Source organism: Erpetoichthys calabaricus, chromosome 1, assembly GCF_900747795.2.
Source record: "Erpetoichthys calabaricus chromosome 1, fErpCal1.3, whole genome shotgun sequence".
In the NCBI taxonomy this organism is placed as follows: domain Eukaryota; kingdom Metazoa; phylum Chordata; class Cladistia; order Polypteriformes; family Polypteridae; genus Erpetoichthys; species Erpetoichthys calabaricus.
Window position 1 is genome coordinate 257,852,182 of NC_041394.2, and position 22,677 is coordinate 257,874,858.

At 35.7% G+C, this 22,677-nt stretch overlaps 1 protein-coding gene across 1 annotated transcript in view; it reads right to left on the minus strand.

The window, feature by feature from the left end:
• The window catches only part of chchd3a (coiled-coil-helix-coiled-coil-helix domain containing 3a), a 232,886-nt gene that overhangs the window by 64,661 nt on the left and 145,548 nt on the right, over positions 1-22,677 (minus strand). The window contains exons 5-6 of the mRNA XM_028814380.2: positions 20,507-20,590; positions 12,653-12,723 (exon numbers count right to left, since the gene is read on the minus strand). Coding sequence (XP_028670213.2) covers positions 12,653-12,723; positions 20,507-20,590 — 155 coding nt within the window. The remainder of the gene's footprint in view (positions 1-12,652; positions 12,724-20,506; positions 20,591-22,677) is intronic.

A 22,677-nucleotide genomic window follows, 5' to 3' on the forward strand; every position in this document is an offset into this window, starting at 1 on the left:
TTTACTTTAAGTTACTGATATTAGGGTAAACACTTTTCAACAAAAAGAAAAACAAAAATAATGCATACATTACAAGGTTAAACTTGAGACCAAAATCACATGAAAACTCTGGCCTGAAGGCCTGAGGAATAAGGGGGATGTTAGGAAGATGACAACATAACACCAACAATTACATGTACTAATGTAAGGTTGGGTGACAAGAACTGATGATACTGTTTACATTTCAGAATAATAAAAGTGAATTGTTACCATGGGAACAGGAATAGTCTTCAAAGTCAAACATCTGGGAACCAGTTGATCTATGAATAATACTTTAAAATGGGTTGTCATTTGACAGAGGTTATGTGCAAAATTTAGTGTATTTTTAAATAATGAAAGACAGCATTTGGAATTTCATATAAAGGAAAACAGGCATTCAGCCTTACTGTTCCAGAAGTGTAATACAAAAACTTATGCACACATTTAGACATTAACACTAACACTATATTACATAAGGTTATTTTTTGGTTTCCTTGTTTGTTTTTAGTTTCACTCTGGTAAAATTTTAATTCACAAGAAAAAAATAATTCAGAACATTATGTAAAGTACCCCCTGCTGAACTTATTTTAACATCTGTATGATCTTTATGATATCAGAAAAAAATGTATTTGCTTTCAATTAGTGCTGGGCGGTATGACCAAAATTCTATATCACAGTATTTTTCAAAATTATACCGGTTTCATGGTATTCAATGGTATTTTTTTTCCCCATGCATGAGTGGATGTTAACCACATTTTCCACTGCAATTACTGTAGTAGACTGGATAAGTCAACATGTCAACTTTATTCTCATCATAAGTGTCGAGATTAAAGTGGAAATGTCAAGAATAAAGTCAACATGTCGTCACACTAATACACAGTAACCAGGTACGTTATGCAGTATTGAAAAAAAATAAAACAAGTACAGCTTGGCTTGCAGTATTATCCAGTAGTATAGAAACAGTATTCACACATTTGAACATAATGGTCTACATCCGACCTTTTAAAACCAAACTATCTCCAGACAACAGACACGGCTCCTTTTTTCAGCAAAAGTTCTTCTGTGTCATCATGTTCAACTTAGTCTGCTACAGCTTCAGTTTCAGTTTCGGAATGTTCTCTGTCCATTTTCACCATTCAATACCTCCATTAATGCATGTACTCCATTGTATGCGTGTTTAGCAGTGCAGCAGTGAAAAAGGTCCCTCCTTAAACAGTTTCCGCTGCGCCACGTTCCGAACGTTGTTTAGGCTATTTAAACCGGTGTTGCGGTATAAAAAAATCCATATCATTACAAAAATAAAAAATGGTTTTTGGTATGAACCGGTATACCGCCCAGCACTACTTTCAATGGAAGCATTCAATATAAAATAAATCGATTCATCATTTTGCATCATAAAACAGACATTAAAGTATTTTTAAGTTTTTGTTGTTCTGTTCTCTAAGAGAGTAGAGTTCTAGAAAATGTTCATTACAAACATGTATTAAAAAAGAAAAAAACAGCAACATAAATAATTTCATAAATTAATATCAATAACTAATGTTATTAAAACAGATAGGACCAGAGAAATTACAGCCTCTAGATTTCCTTGTAAAATTAAAAACAAAAAAATATATATATTAAATGTAATTACTTAATAAAAGCTTTAAGTTATAACAAAAGCCCAGCTCTTCCTGTAACAATATACTGTTGCTCTTGTGTAGACTTTTCATTAGAAGGAATTCATCTTTGTAATCCAATCACACTATTTGTAATGTGACTGCTTATAATGTACAGCCTGCATTAGCACTGGAACCATGTCCAAGTAATGCTGTTTTAATATGATTTGAACATTACAAGAACCTCTAGAATTTGCTCATTTGGGGTTTGACCAGCGCCTAATGTAGCTTTCAAACACTGAACAATTTCTCATAGTCATTCTCCAAGACACACCAAGATATTTCCTATTTATATAAAAAGCTTCATAATGCAGACTATATAAAAAAAATAAAAATCAGGAATAACAGGTGGATATATTATATAAAATCTTTTTAAAATTATTTAAAAGAAATTACACTATAAAAGCAGAACATAGTTGAGATGTAAACAATTAAGAACTCTTAATGTGAATAACAGGATAAAACTGAATGAACGGCTCAATATTTAAATTCACATAATCCAAGTGCTCTAAATGAATACAGTGAAATATCATGTAACCTTTTAGTATGGATTTCGGTAAGGTCCTGAGCCCTTTGTTCTTATATAGCATGCAATTACTTTTAACGTCTCAAAACTGAACATATGCAGAAAAGACCCTACACCAGGGGTACTCAAAGTTTTTGAATGCCGGTCCACATTCAGTTCGCCACCAACCATCGGGGTCCGCTATAGCCAGGTTTACCGTGTAGGTCTGTAGGACTGTAGGTGTAGGTCTGTAGGAGGCTAGTAATAGATTCAACGCAAATGATAACATTTTTACAGAAGACCAAGACATGCACAAAACATGGAAAACAATTCAAAAAAGTCACATGACTACTTGCAATTAACACACCAATTACAACAGTTGGTACATAAATGATTGTCACTCAGTGTGAAGTGTGAAACTGTTGTTTCGATTTCATAATGGCAGCATAGTTCGGTGAGTAACCAGTCAGTGCAATTCTCATTGCATTCCTGAGGTTCTGGTTGGTAATTACACTTCGATGTTTTGTCTTGATAGTGTTCATAGTGGAGAATGCACACTCACAAGAATATGTTGAACCAAACATAGTGAGCACGGAAATCGCCAGTTTCTTTGCAGCAGGATACTGAGAATCTGGAACAAACTTTGACCAAAAAATAGTTATGCCGACTTCGTTCAATTTTGCTTTCAAAACGTGAGAAGCTTGCAAATCAGCTGCTTCCATTTGCAACAGTGACGGGTTTGAGTTCGGAAAAACTGAGGCAGCCACAGATGTCCATTCACTGTCAGGCTGGACAATGAAAGGATCAGCAACAAACAAAAACACAGGCTTCAGTTTTCTGAAATCCTTAAAACGTTCATCAAACTCGACCTTCAAATGATGTAGAAATGTGGAAATCAACTGAAAACATGCCTGTTGATCAGCTGTCATGCAGCTCTTCAGGTTTGGGAAATGCAGCATCTTGCCACCTTCCAAGTCATTGATGAAAATGCTCAGTTTTGTTTCAAAGGCACAACATTTTTCTTGCAATTCAACAACGGTTTTGTCTGCACCCTGAAGTGACAAATTCAGTGTATTTATATGTCCCATAATAGCAACAAGAAATGCCAGCAGTGCGACCTTGTCACTGTCTTGAATAAATGTTAAAAATTCTGCAGCTTTCTTTGTATTCAAGGACTGCAGGAAGTCAGCTACATCTTCACGGAGATTCCAGAACCTTTCTAACACACGGCCCTTGCTTAACCATCTGACATCATTGTGAAGCAGCAAATCTCCAAATTCTGCAGACATCTCTTCAAGAAAAGAACGAAACAGACGATGCTGCAGAGACGAATTACATCGTAAAAAATTCATTAATTTCACAAGAGTAGACATCACTTCCGCCAGTTCATCACAAAGTTTTGAACAGAGGGCTGACTGATGAATGATGCAGTGATAAGCAACAAGGTTGGGCTGAAGTGCCTTCATACGAGTGACAAGTCCTCTATCTTTACCAGTCATTGCTGGTGCCCCGTCTGTTGTAAGGGAAACCATTTTTGTTACATCCAGTCCAGCTGCGTGCATAAACTGCGATAATGCTGAAAACACGTCCTCGCCGCGGGTCTGTTTTGCTAGCGGTAGTAATGTCAGAAACTCTTCAACAAAATTATGGCCATCAAAAAATCTTGTGAACACACAGAGTTGAGACATGTCAGTTATATCAGTGGATTCATCGCACGCGAGAGCAAACAATTCAGCCTGTTTAAGATCTGATATTAACTGACCACCGACATTGTCAGCAAGGTCATCTGCACGACGACTAGCAGTACTGTCTGATAATGGTATCTGCTGAATCAGTTCAACACACTTTTTGTCGCTAAACAGAACCGAAGAAGCAGACATCATGCATTCTTTAACAACCTCTGCATCAGTAAATGCTTTCTTATGTCTGCCAAGAACCCAAACAATGCGTAGCGAAGCTTCTGTAACATTTGATTGTGTGGTGGTCACTTTCGTCATCAGTGATGAACTCGCTACAGACGACGACTTAAGGGCGTCAATCTTATGCGAACGGAGCTCTGACTTTGGTGGATAATTCGCATTGTAGTACTCAGCGTGTTTCGTCTCAAAATGTCGTTTTACATTGCCGCTTTTAATCACGCTTACCGTTTCCTGGCAAATAATGCACATGGGCCGTGCGTTAGGTCGGTCTGGCAAAATAAAGAAAAAGTCCTCAGTCCACGACTTCTGAAACGATCGATTTTCTTGATCTATCTTTCTGCGCTTGCAACGTGTTGCCATAATTACGATTATTACCGATTGAAATTCAAAATTCGTGTAAATAATACAAGTCATACAGTTGTACGCCGTACACCGGATATGAAAATCAGCGGAGCAGACGACACGACACTGCGTATACTACAGCAATCGGAAATAATTGAAATAAACGGAAAACAGGTCTGCCTATTCGGACTTTTGACTTGCGCAGAAGCCAGTCGCGGTCCGCCAAAAACGTCTTGGCGGTCCGGATTGTGGACCGCGGTCCGCCGTTTGAGTACCCCTACCCTACACTAATGAAAGACAAAGGAGTTCCAGAGACTCACCAATAAAGGAACATTTCACTCAAAATAACTATCTCTGGTTTACAAAGGAAGCTCAAAGGATTAACAATGCCCACTCAACATGGTCCAAGGAGTACTAGTTCTAAATTTTAAAGACAAGTTTGGCTATTACATGGAAATAATATCTGCTGCAATTCCACCATATCAAGTGATGGCGACCTCTTCCTCACTGATCACTCCTGCCTAAAAATTTTGATTTCAACATAAACTCTCTCTAATGCTTTGTGGTAACACTGAGCTGACCGGAGTTTTACTTCTTCCAAAAAAACAACCTAGCATTTTCGGTTTTAGGATAGCAATTTCCTCTTGCACAGTATTTGTGTTTTCTGGAAGTTGTCATCTCCTCCTCCTTTTCTTGCTTACAACCTGGATGGTGATATTACTTCAGAAAAAACAATGTGCAGTTCATGTTCAGTCATTTTTTTAGCAATGCATTCAGAGAGAAATATGCCTCCAGTACGAGCTGTCAGTCTTTCATTGCTTTATGGGGTGTTTTTGTCTGAAAGATGATAATTTGAAAATACTTTATTTTCATTTTTCACTCTAAGGTGAAGGGTACAGGTATTCGCATATTAAACATAGTAAATCTGATTACACCACTGAATTCATAATTCAGTGAAGAGTGAGTAACGGCTGTTTTAGAGAAATAATATCTATGTGGAATATATCATTATTAGTGAAAGGTGTATAACATTTCTTTAAATGAGCTCTACTAATTGGTGTTAAATGACACCATCTCCGTAGCTAGGAATTGGGCAACTGTATCGATACAGTTCCACTGTCTTGAAAGGTCACAATTATGTTTTATTCATTTACTAAAAAAAACAATGTGTTGCATGTATACTGCGAACGGATTCATGTAATACAAATAAAGATTAGTAGCATTTCCATGACTAAAAATAATGTCTGACAAAAAAATACAAGTGATACAAATAACCATGGTTACCCATTTTTGATTAACTTAAACCTGAAAATTAGCCACAGGTGCCATTGTGTTTTTTCCTATCCTTGCTGAAACCTTTGAATGCTCAAACTCTGTGCACCAGTTAAATATGAAGTGTTTCGTGTATGTGCCACTTGCTAATGTTTTGGGGCTAATGAGATTTAAAAGCTGAAAAAGAAAATTTTTAGTCCCAAGGTAATTACACAATAAATAACAACATGTAAACAAATAGATTGTTTGATATTTCTATAATTGCAGACTCATTTAATGCAACATCTACCAAATTGTTGCAATGAATATTCTAAAACGCGTTCCTAACAGTTTACAACAATACAGCACAAAAATAAACAGGCACTGCTTGAAGGGTTGAACCAATAAGCATTTCTTTGTTTCTATCGTACATCTTGTAAGGACTGATGAAAAAGACTTGATGGATTAAGGAAAAACATATATATATATTTTTGGAATGGGGCTGACTGTGAGACGCAGTGTGCTGTGGACAAACTCGGAACCCTTGAGAGGCAGATTCCAGAGTTCCTAGCTAGATAAATGCTTTTCAGGGAAGAGTAAGCTCACCTGTTAAAAAAAACTTCCTTGGTATCTGAGAAGGGATTAAATCAGGTTTAATCTACAACATCAACTCCAAGTAATGCTGCTCGCATTCAGGGCTGAGTGAGCTTTACTCCAGCACCAAAATACCTTAGAAGACTAGTATACTGTCTAAACTTAAGTGAAAATGGCACAAAGCTGAGTGTGAATGGAAGAAAACTAAACTAACAGCCCTCCATGAAATATTGAAGGCACATCTAACTGAAAACAACAAAGAAATACGTCTTGAGAGGTAGTCCTATTTTTCTAAAATTATAAATAACTAGGGGGCTTTGCCCCCTGCTCGCTTCGCTCTCCAATCCCCCAGGCCTGCACTACGCGCCAGCCACTTCGCATCTCTGCCGCTGGTGTATGTGGATTTCACTTTCACCAAATAACAAATCTTTTAATTCTCGCGAATATGCCTCTTCATTGGGAGAAAACACTACTTTTCCTTGATGGCAACACAAATTAGACAATCTACAAGTATCCAACTTAAAAATTAAATCCGAACAATATATTCAATCTCTTTTTGCTGTTCCATTATTTCACGAGTAATAATTTCCGTTAGCGCTAATGCGATCTTTACTATCATTTTTTTGAGGCTTTCGAATTTTAGTACTTTTATTATCTCTAACCTGCTCTGCATGTGTATCGCGCCAATGTTTTTAACCTCTTTACAACGTTCTACTTTGTCATCTATTCTTTGTCTTATTTCCGGCCCCGGCGTGGTTAAATTTCTTCGCACAAAGTCTCGCGGGACACGAAAGTATCTCTCTGAAAAAGTTATGTCTCATCTCAGGATTTTTTTTATTATAATAGATATGGGAAATCCAAGAGTTTTACTTTCAACTATTGATTTAATACATCACACTAAAGTAAAATAGGTTGAACCCCAACATGCTCTTTTAGGTTAAAATTAGTTTAAAATGCAGCAGCAAGAATCTTAACCAGAAAAAGAAAATCTAAGCAAATCTCTCCCGTTTTTTCATTGTTACACTGGTTACCATGCCCTTTAAAACTAACATAAAGTTTCTCCGCTTTTCTCTACTTTCTTTTCCAGTTTCCCTGTAGTGGCATTTCACCTTCTGATTGAGGCACTGTGCAGCCACCTGTGATGCTCAAATGAAGGAGGATGCACTTGCTGTCACTGGAAACAATGAAGAATGAATTAAGGACAACTATGTTAGGTAGAATGTCCAATGGGGGCTGGGTGGTCTTTTGGCCTTGGAATCCCTGCATATTTTGCCTTTTTTCTTCAGTTTAACTGGAGTGTCTCTCTATCCCAACCCAACCCAACCTTTTCTGTATTCCTGGTCATCTAACTTTATTATCTTTAGAGACTTATTTTTTTGACTATGTTTTATTTTTTTAAATAATAAAATGTTTTTTATTACTTCTTATTCTTGCCAAATTTCTTTTAACTATTTCGACATTTTGTAAATAAGCTACATTTGGCGTATGAAAATGTGCTACAGAAATAAACACTGTTGTTATTGTTATAAGATTGCAAGATGCTTAGATATTAATTCATGCTTTTGTTTTTAGTAGGCTAAATTACAGTAACACACTTCTAATTGTACTCTCTAAGGAGGACATTAATCAGTAGCAGTTAGTTCAGAATGAAACAGCAAGAATCTTAACCAGCAAAACATAATCAGAGCAAAGCTCACCAGCTTTATGACATATAAAGCTCTATATAATCTTGTTCCATCCTAAATTTTGCAGTACCCCTTACAATTGACATCTAATAAAGCACTTTGAGCTACAATCTTTGTATTTAAATGTGCAATAAAAATAAATGTTTTAGTTGTTGTATAGATTTATTACAGAATAGTACAGAATGCACAAGTAAGCAAAGTTATAATAAAAATGCTAAATGTCCTTTAGTGGCTGCAAGTCATTTGCCTTTATGTTGTGAAATACTCAACACTTCAAGGCTGATTCTCATATGACATCTATTTAAGGAGGTTTTCTAACAACTGAGAGCAAGGCAGCAACTAACTCTGAACAGTATGAATGTAAACCCATTTATTACACTATGGATTCAGAACTTTCTTTTAAACCATTCACAGACAGTTAAAGCTCAGGACACTTTTTCAATAGTCATTCATTCAAACACAGGAAGTCCGCAGGGGTGTATCTTATCACCATTACTGTTTACTCTGTACACAAGTGACCTGAGACAGAATAATGACCACTGCTCCATTATCAAGTATGCAGATGACACCATGATTATAGGATGCATATCTGGGGAGGATGAAAGCCACTATCTAAAACCAAGTGGACTGTATGGTAAACTGGTGCAATAAAAACTCTCTCACTCTGAATGTAAAAAAGACCAAAGAAATGATATTTTATTTTAAGAGACAGAAATCTGTATGCTCACCTATTGTAGTTCTAGGAGAGGAGGTGGAAATAGTGACTGATTATAAATACATAGGAACTTACCTAGATAACAATCTTAACTGGAATACAAATACAAAAAAAATATTTTCTAAATGCAGCCAGCTCTTATTTCTCCTCCATAAACTCAAACTATTTAAAGTAGACAAGGAACTCATGTTGTTCTTCTATCGCAGTATGATCCAGTCTGTGATCACTTTCAGTTTCATTGCCTGGTTTAATAGTCTGACAAACCAAAACTCAAAAAAGCTCCAGCAGATTACAAAGTATGCAGCTAAAGTGTGTGTGAGGGCAATATTAAAGAAACTGGAAATCATTTCAACTGATTACAGTCATCCATTACATGTAGAACTAAAGTTCAGTAAATCAGGAAGGATAGTCACTTTGAAAACCCACACAAATCGCTCCAGAGACTCCTTTCTTCCTAGTGCCATATGACTTTTCAATAAGAAATACCGGAAATAATGATTAAGGTTTTGATATATATCCTGTAACCATTTTTTTTTGTGTAAATATGTATTATCTAACTGCCTTACCTTAACCTTTCTTGTTTCTATTTGTCTGTTTTATTTCATTCTGTCTGTTATTAGATGTAACTGAGAAGACAAATTTCATGTTTTCTTGTGTAAACATGACTAAATAAAGAAACCTTAAACTCTGGAAGTGATGCCTCTCCATCACAGAACACATTATGGGATTTATCTGCACAAAAAGCTAGGTGAAATCGTGCAGCACCAGTTAAAGCATCAAGTACATTGTGTCGAATGTATTGTTCATGTTTTTAGGCAATACTTTCTGCAAGATTTGCAGTGACTTGAATTGTTCTGTGCTGGACAGTCTGGTTACTTGATTATTTCTAGGATTTTTGTAGCAAAATTAGAATTTGTATCATTTTAGTGGTGTCTGGAACATAAGTCCCTTGGTAGTTTCATACTTAATGTACACCAGACAATTATTTGAAAAGTAAAGTAAATATCAATAGAAACTTTAAGTAACAATGTGTACCTTTTTCTTGTATATTAAAAACGCAAAATGTCCAATTACAGGTCCAATCCTGCCATAGCAAATTCCAAAGTAAAGAAATTTTCAGAATAATGAATTCCTTTAGTTGGCCCTGACAAATGTTCAAACAATACCATGTTTAACAGATTTCATATTTAAAGAAATGTTTATTTCAGTATAACAAACTTTTTTTCCGTCCAAAAATGGCCATCAAAGATGCTGCACCTATTCTTTCACTGAATCTTGGGAACCCTGCTACAAGCAGTCTCTTTCTCATTAGACCAAAAGAAAGTGACAGTCTGTTGAGAAATTTCTGGTCTCGGGCAGTCTTGGTGAGGCTTGGCAAAAGTGCAAATGTGACATCATGCAGTAATAGCTGAATTCTCAGTCAGTGCTCCACCGAGCATCCGCGTGGGTAGTTGTGTTGTGTGTGGATACTGTACTATTCAAATTTCATAGCTCTTCTCAATGTTTTCTTTGCGATTAACCATAAAAGTGAGAAATTGAGTCATTTTTATTCATACCTATATTTCTTCAAAAAAAAAAAAAAAGTTACACCTAACGTCTCATTATCAAATAAAATATTTTTTGTAGTTTAAGAAGCGCTGCTTTTTTTATACAAGTGTCAAGCTCGAGTCACAGAGATGCACAACAGACAGGAAGGTGAATCCAGGTTTCAAGGAAAAATACCGGTACTTTATTACTGCATAGAGAAGGCAGGTACAGTCCCAAGACTTCATTCAAAATAGGAGCTGTTACTTCAGTGCGCAAGCACGCAAGATAGGAGCCGCGATGCGTGGAAAACCCCCCTGCTTTAACTCCCATCTTCAGATTACAAGAACACCAGCAGGTCAGAAACACAGCTGTGGCAGACCAGGAGAGTGAGAGGAAGAGCAGGTCAAAGCCCAACGTGAAATGTTATAAACATTGTGAGACAAGCACGTTACGCGGTAAGCCTAATTCTGCACAGGACAACAAATTGCTTTGCTCATGGTTTACTGCTTACCTGCCGCAGCAGAGCAGCTACAGAGCTGTCCCTGTGCTGCTGCCATTAGAGATGGTCAATCGGCGACCCCAGTCACAATAGTATAGGCAATTTCCACGTATTCGTTATAACAAAATATTTTTATGGTCCCATGAATTATCTTACAACAGGATTCCACCTGTAGTCAGAAACTAATATAACCTCAAGAAACGCAAAAGTGTACAGCTTAAGATAGCTGTAGACGTTTGTACATCACTATCTGCTTTAATAGCACCAATTTATTTTTTTTATTACTTGCCACTGAGCAAAGACGGTAAGCCAAGAAGTTTAAATGAAAATTATTTTCGAAAATTAACCAAGAAAGGAAAACAATGATTTTTTGGAAAGTAAAAGAAGGCAGAAGTTAACTAAATTCACTTTTTGCTTCTTTTATGCATTGTGTAATAAAAGAATACATTAAGAAGAGAGCAAACGGACTGAATCTGAAGACTATACACCCAAAAACTGAGCTTGCAATCTGTTCAGCTAACAGAGGTAGTCAAAGAAAATACTGAATATATTTGAAAACAGTCAAGTAGAATAGCTTAAAAACAAATATATTGGTTTACTTATCACTTACCTGTGAATTCACTTGCCAATCACCATTATTAAACAATGTAAGAAACCAAAATTCACAAAATACTTATTTACAGAATAGAAAAACCTTACCCTTTTGTTAAGCAAGGACTATACACCGATTAGTCACAATATTAAAACCACCGATAGGTGAAATGAAATTCATTGATTGTCTCATTACGATGGCACCTTTCAAGGGGTGGGATATATTAGGCAGCAAATCACCAGTCAGTTCTGATGTGTTGAAAGCAAGAAAAACAGATAAGTGTTAAGATCCAAGTGAATTTGACAAGGGCTAAAATGTGACAGCTAGATGATGTTGTTGCTGATTGGTGAATAAAGACAAATTAAAATATGCTTTACATCATAAATAGTCAACAGGTCCACCATATAAGCTGTGGGAAAATGCACAGGAATACTCTAATATGGAGTACAAACAGCCAAATTCCAAAGTCAATCACAAAAAAAAAATGTATTACAAAATTTTTCTGAGCCCATTTATTCTTATTCTAACCACTGATAACAGTTGACTTTTACTGTTATGGCTTTTGCAAACCTTTTGAAGTTGACTTTTACTATTTTGTTTAGTCAGAAGACAATTAGAAAAACTACAGAAACAATAGGCTTCTAACAAGCTAATAATACCAGAAGTAATGCCAAAATAAAAATCTGGTAATTGTCTTGGAAGCCCCAGGCCTATCTTTAGCACTTATTTGATTTTTAAAATTGTACTGGCATGACAAAATTTAAACTAAATATACAAAAAACAAAACAAGAGCAAAACTGATTATGTATATTTGACTGAAATTTTATCCAGTGCAATTTATAAGTTGATTATTTATTACAAATGTTTAAATATACATGTGTATAAATATATGTATGCATCTGAATCAAAAGTCGGTTAAGTGACTAGGTCAAGTTTACTGGGTGAGCTGGAGAGGTAGGAATGAACTGGCAATGTTATGATTTGAAATACATTGCCTTACTTACTATACCACACTGTTTCCTAACAAATACACCAGAAAACTTAAAAGCACAGGGCTGATATTTATTGTCAGTGTTTATCAGCAGCTTTGCAATTATATGGTGATATTTTATCAGTTAATTTAACTACTGATAACAATACTTTATATATCACAACTTAGATGGTGTAGACTTTATTCAACATATATTGCTATCTCATCAGAATATAGATTTGTTTATGCAAATATGCATTAGTTAACTTCATTGCATAATCACTTTAGTACTCACATTCAGTAATGAAATAAACTAGGATATTGCTCGATGTAAAAGTTCCACAGGTATGACAAAGTTAAAAATTTAAGAAACTTACTTAAACTTTGCTTCAGCTTCATTCATAGCCTTTTGATACTGCTCAGTAGTGACTTTATAAAACTGAGAACTCTACAAAAAAAAAATTAAAGTACACCATAAATGTTATGCTACTTAGTCTCAACATAACAGACAACTGAAATATAGTGATAATAGACATTAAATTAATGTCAGAAACAGGTTAGACATTTTAACTAAAATCAATAGGTGTATGACAAGATGGCAGGATGACTTCAGCATTTCTATGTAAGAGACGGGTCACTCTGAAATGGTAAATGATTCTCAATCACATTGTTCCCTTAACACACAAACAAGTGGAGTAATCTTATTTGGGCCACAATTTTTCTTTCCCTTACCTGATCAATAGAAATGAATGTAACAGCAGAAGGGATCAAGTCATTTTTAAGACATTTTAGAACTCAGCAACTACTTTCTGAAAGAAGGATTTTGCTTGAAACAGATCTGTTCCAAAAGTAGTTCAAATGATCAGCAGACCATGTATTGTGAACTTTTTGAAGTGACAGATCAGCAATTGTGCCAAGAAATCATTAATTAAGGAACTAATAACGATATACTCTATTTCACTATAACTAAGAAATATTGTAAAATATAATGATGCTTCATTCTATACTCCTGTTTCATACAAGACAAACTTTTATGCTCTCCTCCATACTGCAGAGGAACAGTATATATTGCAGTAATTTTTTAAGTATAAACACATTTGGTTAAGTTGCCTCATTTTAAAGCTTAAATTAAGTATATTTTAAATCGAAGCAAGCTGTATATTAATTTACCCTTGATAAATTGTGTTCTAAAGTGAAACTTTTTTTTTTTTTAACTATATTTAAAAAATACAATGCCTATGTTTGCATTTTAAAATGGGATCCAAACATAGAAAAAGCCTTAAAACATACCAAATACGCCCATTTTTAACACCAAAAATGTTCTTGAAAATTGATCATTGTCTTAATATTGCACAAATACTGTAGAATAGCGTAGTCATTGTTTTTAGAAAAAAAAATATTTTTGTGATTCTGCCATTTCAAAATAAGTTTGGTAATGCTATTCATATCAATATCTGTCTCCATTCACATTCATGTTTATTGTCATGTGTATATAACAAAATTAATTTCTTACTTTCAAGTCTTCTGGAAATAGTGACAGTAACATATTACTAGGGATGCACCGATACCACTTTTTTGGAAAACGAGTACGAGTACTTGCATTTCAGTACTCGCCGATACCGAGTACTTAATAAAAACATGATTAGGTATACCCCATGTCTGGAGCATTTCCTCAAACACATGCGCTATAGCCTAGCTGGTGTGCGAGCCGCGGAATTGTTTCGCATGTAATATGGCTCGTTGCGGCGTGAAACTCTCGTCTATCCACTGGGAGGTTAGGCTAAGTAGCGACACGGGGCTAACACTGCTTGTTCAAATATCCGTGGTGAAACTAAACGCAGAGGAGGCTTGCAGTAGGCTGTGGATATGTTTTTTCACGGAGTCGTGTAGTTTAGGCAGCTCCGTGTCAGTCATGTAGCGGCGGCTTGGGATATCATATCTGGGCTCCAGAACATGGAGGAGACGCAGGAATCCCACATTTTCTACCTCCGAGAGTGGCTGGTCACTCAATGCAATGTACTCGATAATTGCCTGTGTTATTTTCACAGCACGTGGATTGTCTCTGGACATTTTCTCTCGTCTTGCAAGAGTTTGCTGCAGCGTGGGTTGTGTTGGTTTAGAAGCGTGGGTAAACTCTTTGTACTCGTTGTCGTGTTGGGATTTTAGGTGCTTGATTAAATTACTTGTGTTAAATGCGCTACCTTTTGAGCCTCCTCTGGACAATTTCGCTGAGCACAATTTGCAGTCCGCCTTTGTTTTGTCGTCTTCATTCACTTTGAAATAGTTCCACACGGCTAGGGTTACCACTTTTAATACAAAAAAATAAGGGACGCATACTGCAGCGGGGGCCACATCCCGTATTACCCAATCAAAAGTAGGAAAGGAGGCATCTTCATAAAATGCGTGTGGGATGATTTGCATGAGACGCTGCTTTAAAAAAAATGATAAAAAAAATACGGGACAAAACCCGTCCCGTATTGATTCAAAACGGGACGCGCAATTTCATTCTCAAATACGGGACGATTCTGTATTTTAAAGGACGGGTGGCAACCCTACACACGGCTGACATGTCTCGCCTTGCCTTCTCCCCGCTCTGAGCTGCAGCCGGGGCCTGGGGGCGGGCACTCGGCGCCTGTGATTAACCCCTTACACGCCACTCAAACATAGACATTTCTCAGACCGTGGTATCGGTCCCCGGTATCGGGGGACTTTTAACGAGTACGAGTACTTTAGAAAATGTGGTATCGAGGCCGATACGGATCGGTGCATCCCTACATATTACAAATAAAAATGTACTCAAAAAGCACCAACCATAAATCAAACATAGATTTACAATTATTTGCAATACACACATACAACAACACACGCAGCATTTGTTATTATGACTGACTGTTTGGTAAACTTATAATCTGGTGATAGAAACGGTCTCCAAAGCTACTGGTGTAAGTTTAAATGGTCTTAAACCAATGATCAAAAGGAAAGAGTGTGAAAAGTGATTGAGCTCCTATAATCTACGGACACATTCTTCTCATGCAGAATTACCCTTACTGCCAGGACCACAGTCTCTGCATTCCCAAATGTTAGCTCCATTTTTCACAGGAAGTTGACTACTTCTATTATTCCTGTTGTAATATATAGACATAGACTTCTGGTGAAAGAAATGTGTGTGCTCTCATCAGCATGCACAGATAACAAATGTGCAGTCCAGCAACTTCTGCAAGAAACCTCCAGCAAAGCCTTGGAAAATCATGCAATTTTAAATTACAAATATCTTCCTTTGACATAAAATAAACAGTTTGAAGAGGTTTCATGTTATTACTTCTCCCTCAAGTCAAAGCAATTTGAAGGAGTCTATTTTACAGTCTCCATTAGAGAAATTCAATAAGATTTTTTTTTTTTAATCAAGTTGAAATTCTAAAATTATCTTTGCTCTCTGTAAATGGATTGGACTTTTATTTTTTTAAAAAGGTTTTTTTTTTTTTACAACATCTTATCCCTAGGGATGTCAAAAGTGACTCTTAAGCATTCAAACTAAAAGGATTGCCAGCGAGTTTTTAACTGAGGGGTCTATTTTGTGATATTACTCATCTTTTTCCATCCCTTGCTTTGTAACCTCCTGCTTCAGTGATGGAGGTGGTATATGATTTAGGTAAATTACTATGGGTCAGTATACTTACTGACTACGTACCATTGTTAGTAACAATAAGGAGTAGATTTTTTGCTCAATATACAATAGACTTTATACTGTTGCTTCAGAATTTCAAGAAGACAATACGACATTCATATTCTTGTTTAGCAGGTCATTTTGGTATTTAAAGTGGTCAATTAGGGCTGTAATGATTAGTTGACATAATCAACGACGTTGACTACAAAAAGTCGTCGACGCAGATTTTTTATTGTCAACATGCCATAAACAGAATCTTCAATAGAGGCTCCAGTCACAAAGAACCACAATGTTTTTTGTAACTGCAATGCACTACTTGAACGTCTGGGGGCAGTATCTCTGTTATTGTTTGTCAATACTGCACACAGTCCTACCAATGAAGAAAGAACCTCTGAGGAGAAGAAGAATGTAGAGGAAAATAAACGTGGTTGCAATGGCAAGTCGGATACAGGAGGGGGAAGGAGATGGAAAAAAATTGAGACAGAAACTTTCTAAAGTGTGGGAGCACTTCACCGAAAAAGAAAAAAAAGTTGAATGCAGATTATGCAAAGTGGAGCTTTCTTTTCACAGCAGCACCACCGTGATGCACGAGCATCTGAAATGCAAGCACCCTGAGCTGTGATGTCGGCGTCTCTTGAGAATTTATGCTGGCGCTGTTAGTTAGTTAGGGTCAGATCAGGAGGGGAGGGACAGCATGAACGAGACTGAGAAAAGTGAAAAAAGCTAACTTTTACAAGTAACAAATTTACACCCAATCTGTTCGTTTCCAAATAATATTGCATTAGTGTGATGATGTTTTCTGATTGGTACTATTCAGGCCATACAATGATTTCTTCAAAATGTCACATATATTTGTCTCTTTCTTTTTTTTTCCCCCCGGTGCTGCGCGCTGACACCAGAAGGCGTGAGCTTATTCAGTGCTAACAGGAGCATGCAGGTGTCCGGTTGCTTGTGCTAGAACAAGCTTGACCTGGCGGCGATCAAAGCACATGTACTGTGCAAGGCATGTACGGGGTCCACTGAGAAAAGAAGAGCATTCATGGCTCACCTTGCAAAGGAACATTCTTTCCTCTGCATGTCCTGGAGTCCTGTACAGACTGGGCAAGGTCGGGGGGAAAAAAAAATGCGGTCATTGATTACAACCGCAAGAAGGTATGCGAATTAATATGAATAATATGAATAATGTTGCATCCATGCTACAATGTTTTCCGAAATGTACTATAAGGTCATAAAATGAATAATTCCACATATCATATATACCTATGTCTCTGTTTTTTTGTCAGTGTGGCTTTGACATCACAGGCCATAAGGTACATACTAATTCAGCGTAAGCAGGAGCACTCAATAAAATTGAATAAAAAAAAATCAAGTGACAGTGAGATACGAATAAGGCAGATTCGCCAGCGTTTGTGTGTCAGCTTTTATCCATCCAGATCAGAGAATTTCCAGTTCGATTGTCTCAAAACACCACTCACATCTACAGTTATTCCCAGTTTCAGATAAAAAGTAACAGCGTCAGATCCCTGGGGGGGTGGTAGTATGTATCGTGATCATGAGAGAATAAAAGTGAAAAAGAAAAAAAGGTAACTTTTACATGTACTATACATTTACAGTGGCTGTTACAGACGCAAATAAAATGTATGTGTTTATTGTATAATATTAACAACTCACTACTCAAAAAGATAAATATGTGAGGCAGTCAGGATCGAACCGGAGACTCTTGATTATAAGTCAGCAATTCCTACCGTTCCGCCACGGAAGCTATTGTATCATCCTTGAACCTTTTGTGAAAGTGTTTATTTGATCTTTGCACTTCAGGCTTTACACATTATATAGTTTATGTCTACATTTTGTCATTTATTACTAAAATATGAAAAACGTTTCTGTTTTAACGATGTATTTTTTGGTTAAGTTAAATGCACTTTTTTTTGTTTAAAGACTACGTGCACTTTAGTTTGTATTGTTTAATGTATTTCTTTTTTATTGTGATGGTCACACTAATATAAAAACATCTGATTATTTTCAAATTTATATGTTTCACTGGTTGTTTTTTTTAATTTGATTATTATTAATTTTAATCGTGTTAATGCAGAGACATCAGGGTGACATTCACAGGTGGACAGACGTGAGCAGATGAGGTAAGACATGCACTGGAGCCCAGAATAGCATGTGCAACCACAGGTCTCAGGCTTCAAAATAGTCAGGCATGAAATAATCATAACTAAATCGATAAAAAAAATTGAACGATTAGTCGACTACCAAAATAATCACTAGTTGCAGCCCTAAGGTCAATGGCATAATGGAATGGCCAAGATCAAAAACAGTATATTAACAATCAAAAATGATGATCACTAAACATTTTTGGGTGTTTAATTCAAATTATCCTTTGAATTAAACAAGCTGATCTGATTTCAAATATACTTTTGCTATAAGGATGAATAAATATAGTAATCAGAGTAGCCAAAAAACAGGCAGGATCAAAGTTGCAGTAACTAAAATGATAAACCATTATTTATTACTATACTATATATAAAACAAAATGCTCTTTGTAAGAAAATAATCACTTTATTTTAGCAAGCTCTGGACATGAAGGAATGCATGCCACCACTTTCACAGGGGCACTTTAATAAACTTATGACAAGTAATGGAAACAAAAATAAATCAGCACAACACCTAATTTTCTCAATAGAAAAAAAAAAAAAGACACAGAGAGCATGGTATAGGCATGCCAATTCTCTGCATGTAGTACTGCATCTGTGGGACTTGCATAAAACCGAATCACTAGAAAAAAAAGAGTGGAAACAGTTAACAATTGTGTTCCCAACTTGTTAATAATGGTGTTACAAGGCTTGTCTCGTCAAAGGAGGCAACATATGTAATCTTTCCAAGAAAATATCCCATACTCATCCTGATTTCTTTCAGTGACTCAGAACCCAACAAGTATGAAACAGTATTTACAGTTTAAATAAAATTAAAACAGAAAAAAAAAAGTTAATGTATTTTGATGGGTTTGCAAGTGCAGAATTTTCACACAGCGTGAGATCACAAAGAACACTATTCTGAACTTGTTCGATGTACAGTAGAACCTCTGGTCACGAATGTTTCCGAACACATATAAATCGGTTTATGATCAAAAAGTTTGCCAAAATTTTGCATCTGTTCACGACCACACCCTCTGGTGGCAAACAAAAACACTGGCGGCCAGCTTCCCTATGCGTGTTCGTACGCGGCAATGATTTCTCTGTTTCCCATTTTCTTTTGTTTGTGTATACAGGGCCTAACAAAGCAGCTGATGTTGCAAAAGGAGTTACAATGTTAACCAAGCAGAGGCCTCAAGTGCTGGAAGAGGTGGAAAAACTGTTGCTAGTGTGGTTGAACAAGAAGCAACTTGCAGGAGATAGTGTAAGCGAGGCGATCATATGCGAGAAAGCCAGGAAGATTCATGGTGATTTGCTGAAAAAAAATCCTTCTTTGAGTGGTGAAGGTGAGGAATTTAAAGCCAGTACAGGATGGTTTGAAAAGTTTCGTAAGAGAAGTGGCATTTACATTTTTTTCCCTTTACTTAAAACTCATAAAAAAAGTGTTTACAGCGAACGGTTCATAAGGGTCTAGCGCAAACTCTTACAATGTTAGTTTTCTCTGTTGTTCAAGGTTTTCTCAGTGTTATTCAATGTTTTTACATTAGTTTACTATTATACTGTGCATTCTATGGTATAATTAACTATCTTTGTGCTTAAAAATATATATTTACATACAGTTTGCACGGTCTGGAATGGATTAATTGTATTTACATACAATCTTATGGGGAAATTACATTCAGGTCGCAACCAAATCGGGTCGCGTCCAGAGTTTTGGAACAAATTACGGTCGTGACCAGAAGTGCCACTGTACAGGCAAAAACACAAACTAGCTCAAGGGTAATCATGATTCTGCAAAATAACATTCTAAATCTGAATGTAGTTTATGCATTTTACACAATGTTTTAATTAATGTGCAGTTCATTAATAACGTCTACTAACCCTAATGTAATTTTGAATAGTGTTTTATTCCATATTTATGTTTAAAATGTCAGGAGAAAAAGGTGTATCACAGTTTATAAAATACAGCTCTGTCAATTATACTAAAATCATAATATCTTAACATTATAATATTGTTCACACAAATGCATCATTTTTCACAGCATTTTATAGGATATTATATTAAGACTTCCACACTTCTGTACTCTTTACATACTAAATCATGTCAATGCTATATATTATGAGATGAGTTACTAAATCAAAAGGCAAAATACTAATGTTTGTAAAAGTTAGTAAAGTGATTTAGTTTTCACTCCTGATGGTTTAATGAAGCATAATGCATCAAAAATATAATATGGATGCTTCTGTACATATTAGTTAAATTGAATATAACATTCACTTCAACACATGCTTTTGTCATTACGTATTTAACAAAAAATAAGCCAAAATGCATCTGTAACTTGGACATTTGTCATTGCATTATATTCAAAACATTTTACGCAAAATTTCAGGTATACTATAAACATGTTTAAAAATAAAAAAAGACTTACTCTCTCTTCCAATCTTGTTAGCTGCTCTTTATAGTATGCATCTTGTTTTTTTAACTCTCTGTCTTTCTCTTCCAATTGCTTGGCCTAAGGGGGGAAAAAATACAAAGCAGATCTTAAATAAGACTGCGTTAACCTTAGAGTAAAGATGTATCCAAAAAAGTGAATTTAAATACAAATGTAATAACTGCAATGTTCACAACATGGGCTATCTTTTCAAGTATATTAATTTTCAATTTTAGAATACTGTATTATATCTTTTTAAATGAAGGACACTATTATCACACCAAAGAACATTTTATTTGCATTTAATTTTCTATTTTATCTTGTATAAATTTTAATGGGTTTGGAGTAGGTCTCCCCTGAAGTTTAGTGACATGAACAGATTAAAAAAAAATTGCCTCAAACATCAAAATTACCTGTTTTCAAAAAGACACAGTTTAAAAAAAAATATTAAAAACACACTAAACACTTGCATGATGTTTTTGCTTTTTTGAAAAACACCCTAATTAAACTGTGGAAAGGTGCTGCTGATTATTATTATTATTATTAGTAGTAGTAGTAGTAGTAGTAGTAGTAATGATGATAATACTTCATTTTATTTAAAGGCACAGACACCCTACAATAAGTAAAAGAAAAAAGTACAATAAAAACAATTAAAATAACATTATGAAAATATGATTACAAAGGAAAAAAAACAGTCAGGAAACAAAATCAGTGGAATTCACAAGTTTGAAAAGTTAAGTTTTAAATCTGGGTTTGAAGTTGGGAAGTGAATCAATGCTGCAGATATCTTGAGTGAGGGAGTTCCACAGACGAGGAGCAACAAAGCTAAAGGATCTATATTCCATGGTAGATAAACAGCAGAAGACATAACAAGGAGACCTGAATAAGAAGATCTAAGAGTACAAGCGGGTGTAACAGATCCGACAGACATAGAGGTGACAGAATATGAAGAGCTTTGAATGTTATTAGCAAAATCTTGAAATCAATACGATATCTCACAAGTAGTCAGTGGAGATTACAAAGAAACAGAGTAATGAGTTCTATGGTGGTGGTTCTGGTAATAACACGAGCAGCAGAATTTTGAACCAATTGAAGCCTATGCAAAAGCTTGTGAGGAAGGGAAACCAATATAGATAGAATTAGACACGTAATCAATGAAAGATGTTACCAAAGCATGTACAAGGATAGCAGTACTGTTAGGTGCAAGAAATGGACAAAGACAGTTTATATTGCAAAGGTGAAAATATATAGACCTGGCAATATTATTAATGTGTGCTTTAAAAGATTGTGTGTTGTCAACGAGAAACTATAGAACCATCAATTGTCAAGGAAAAACTTTCAAGTTTGGAAGATTTAGTACCAATGATGAGAACCTCAGTTTTACCATTATTAAATCTGAGAAAATTAGAGGAGAACACGTCTTTTATTTCAGCAAAACAATCAGAGAGGATGGAAGAAGGAAGGGCAGAATTAGGCTCTGTAGACAAATACAGTTGAGTGTCATCAGCATAGCAGTGAAACTGAATATCAGATCTCAAAAAAATACTGCCAAGTGGTAGAAGGTAGATAATAAATATAAAAGAGACCAAAACAGACCACTGGGGAATGCCACTGTTGATGTGAGTAGGCTGCAATCTAAAATTCCCAAGATGAACAAACTGTGTATGACCAGATAGATATGAAGAGAATCAAGTGTGGAAAATAGCACTGATTCCAATAGAGGATAATCTTTCTAACAAAATGCTATGAGAGACTGTATCAAATGCTGCACTAAGGTCAAGCAAGACCAGAATGGTCAATAACCCAGAGTCAATCCTTTATGTATTACCAATGAAAATTTTAAATTTTAAAATTTTGAATACTTTTTTGTATTCAAGTCACCCAGGGCTGAGAAGCTATTATCAGTGCATACATTTTTTGCACAATCCTCTGGGTGGGCACCTCTGCAGCAGAAGTAGTAAAGTCAAGTAAAATTTATTACTCTACTTTTGCTTTTGAATATATAGTATTGTATGAAAATGTACTGTACACACATGGGTATAAAAAGTACTAAAGTTTAAAAGTTCACTTACATGTAAAAGTTGCTTTTCCACACTGCAAATCGCAAAACTATGCTATAAAGCTGCAATCTCAGAAATTGTAAATGGTGATTGTGTTCCATAATCAGT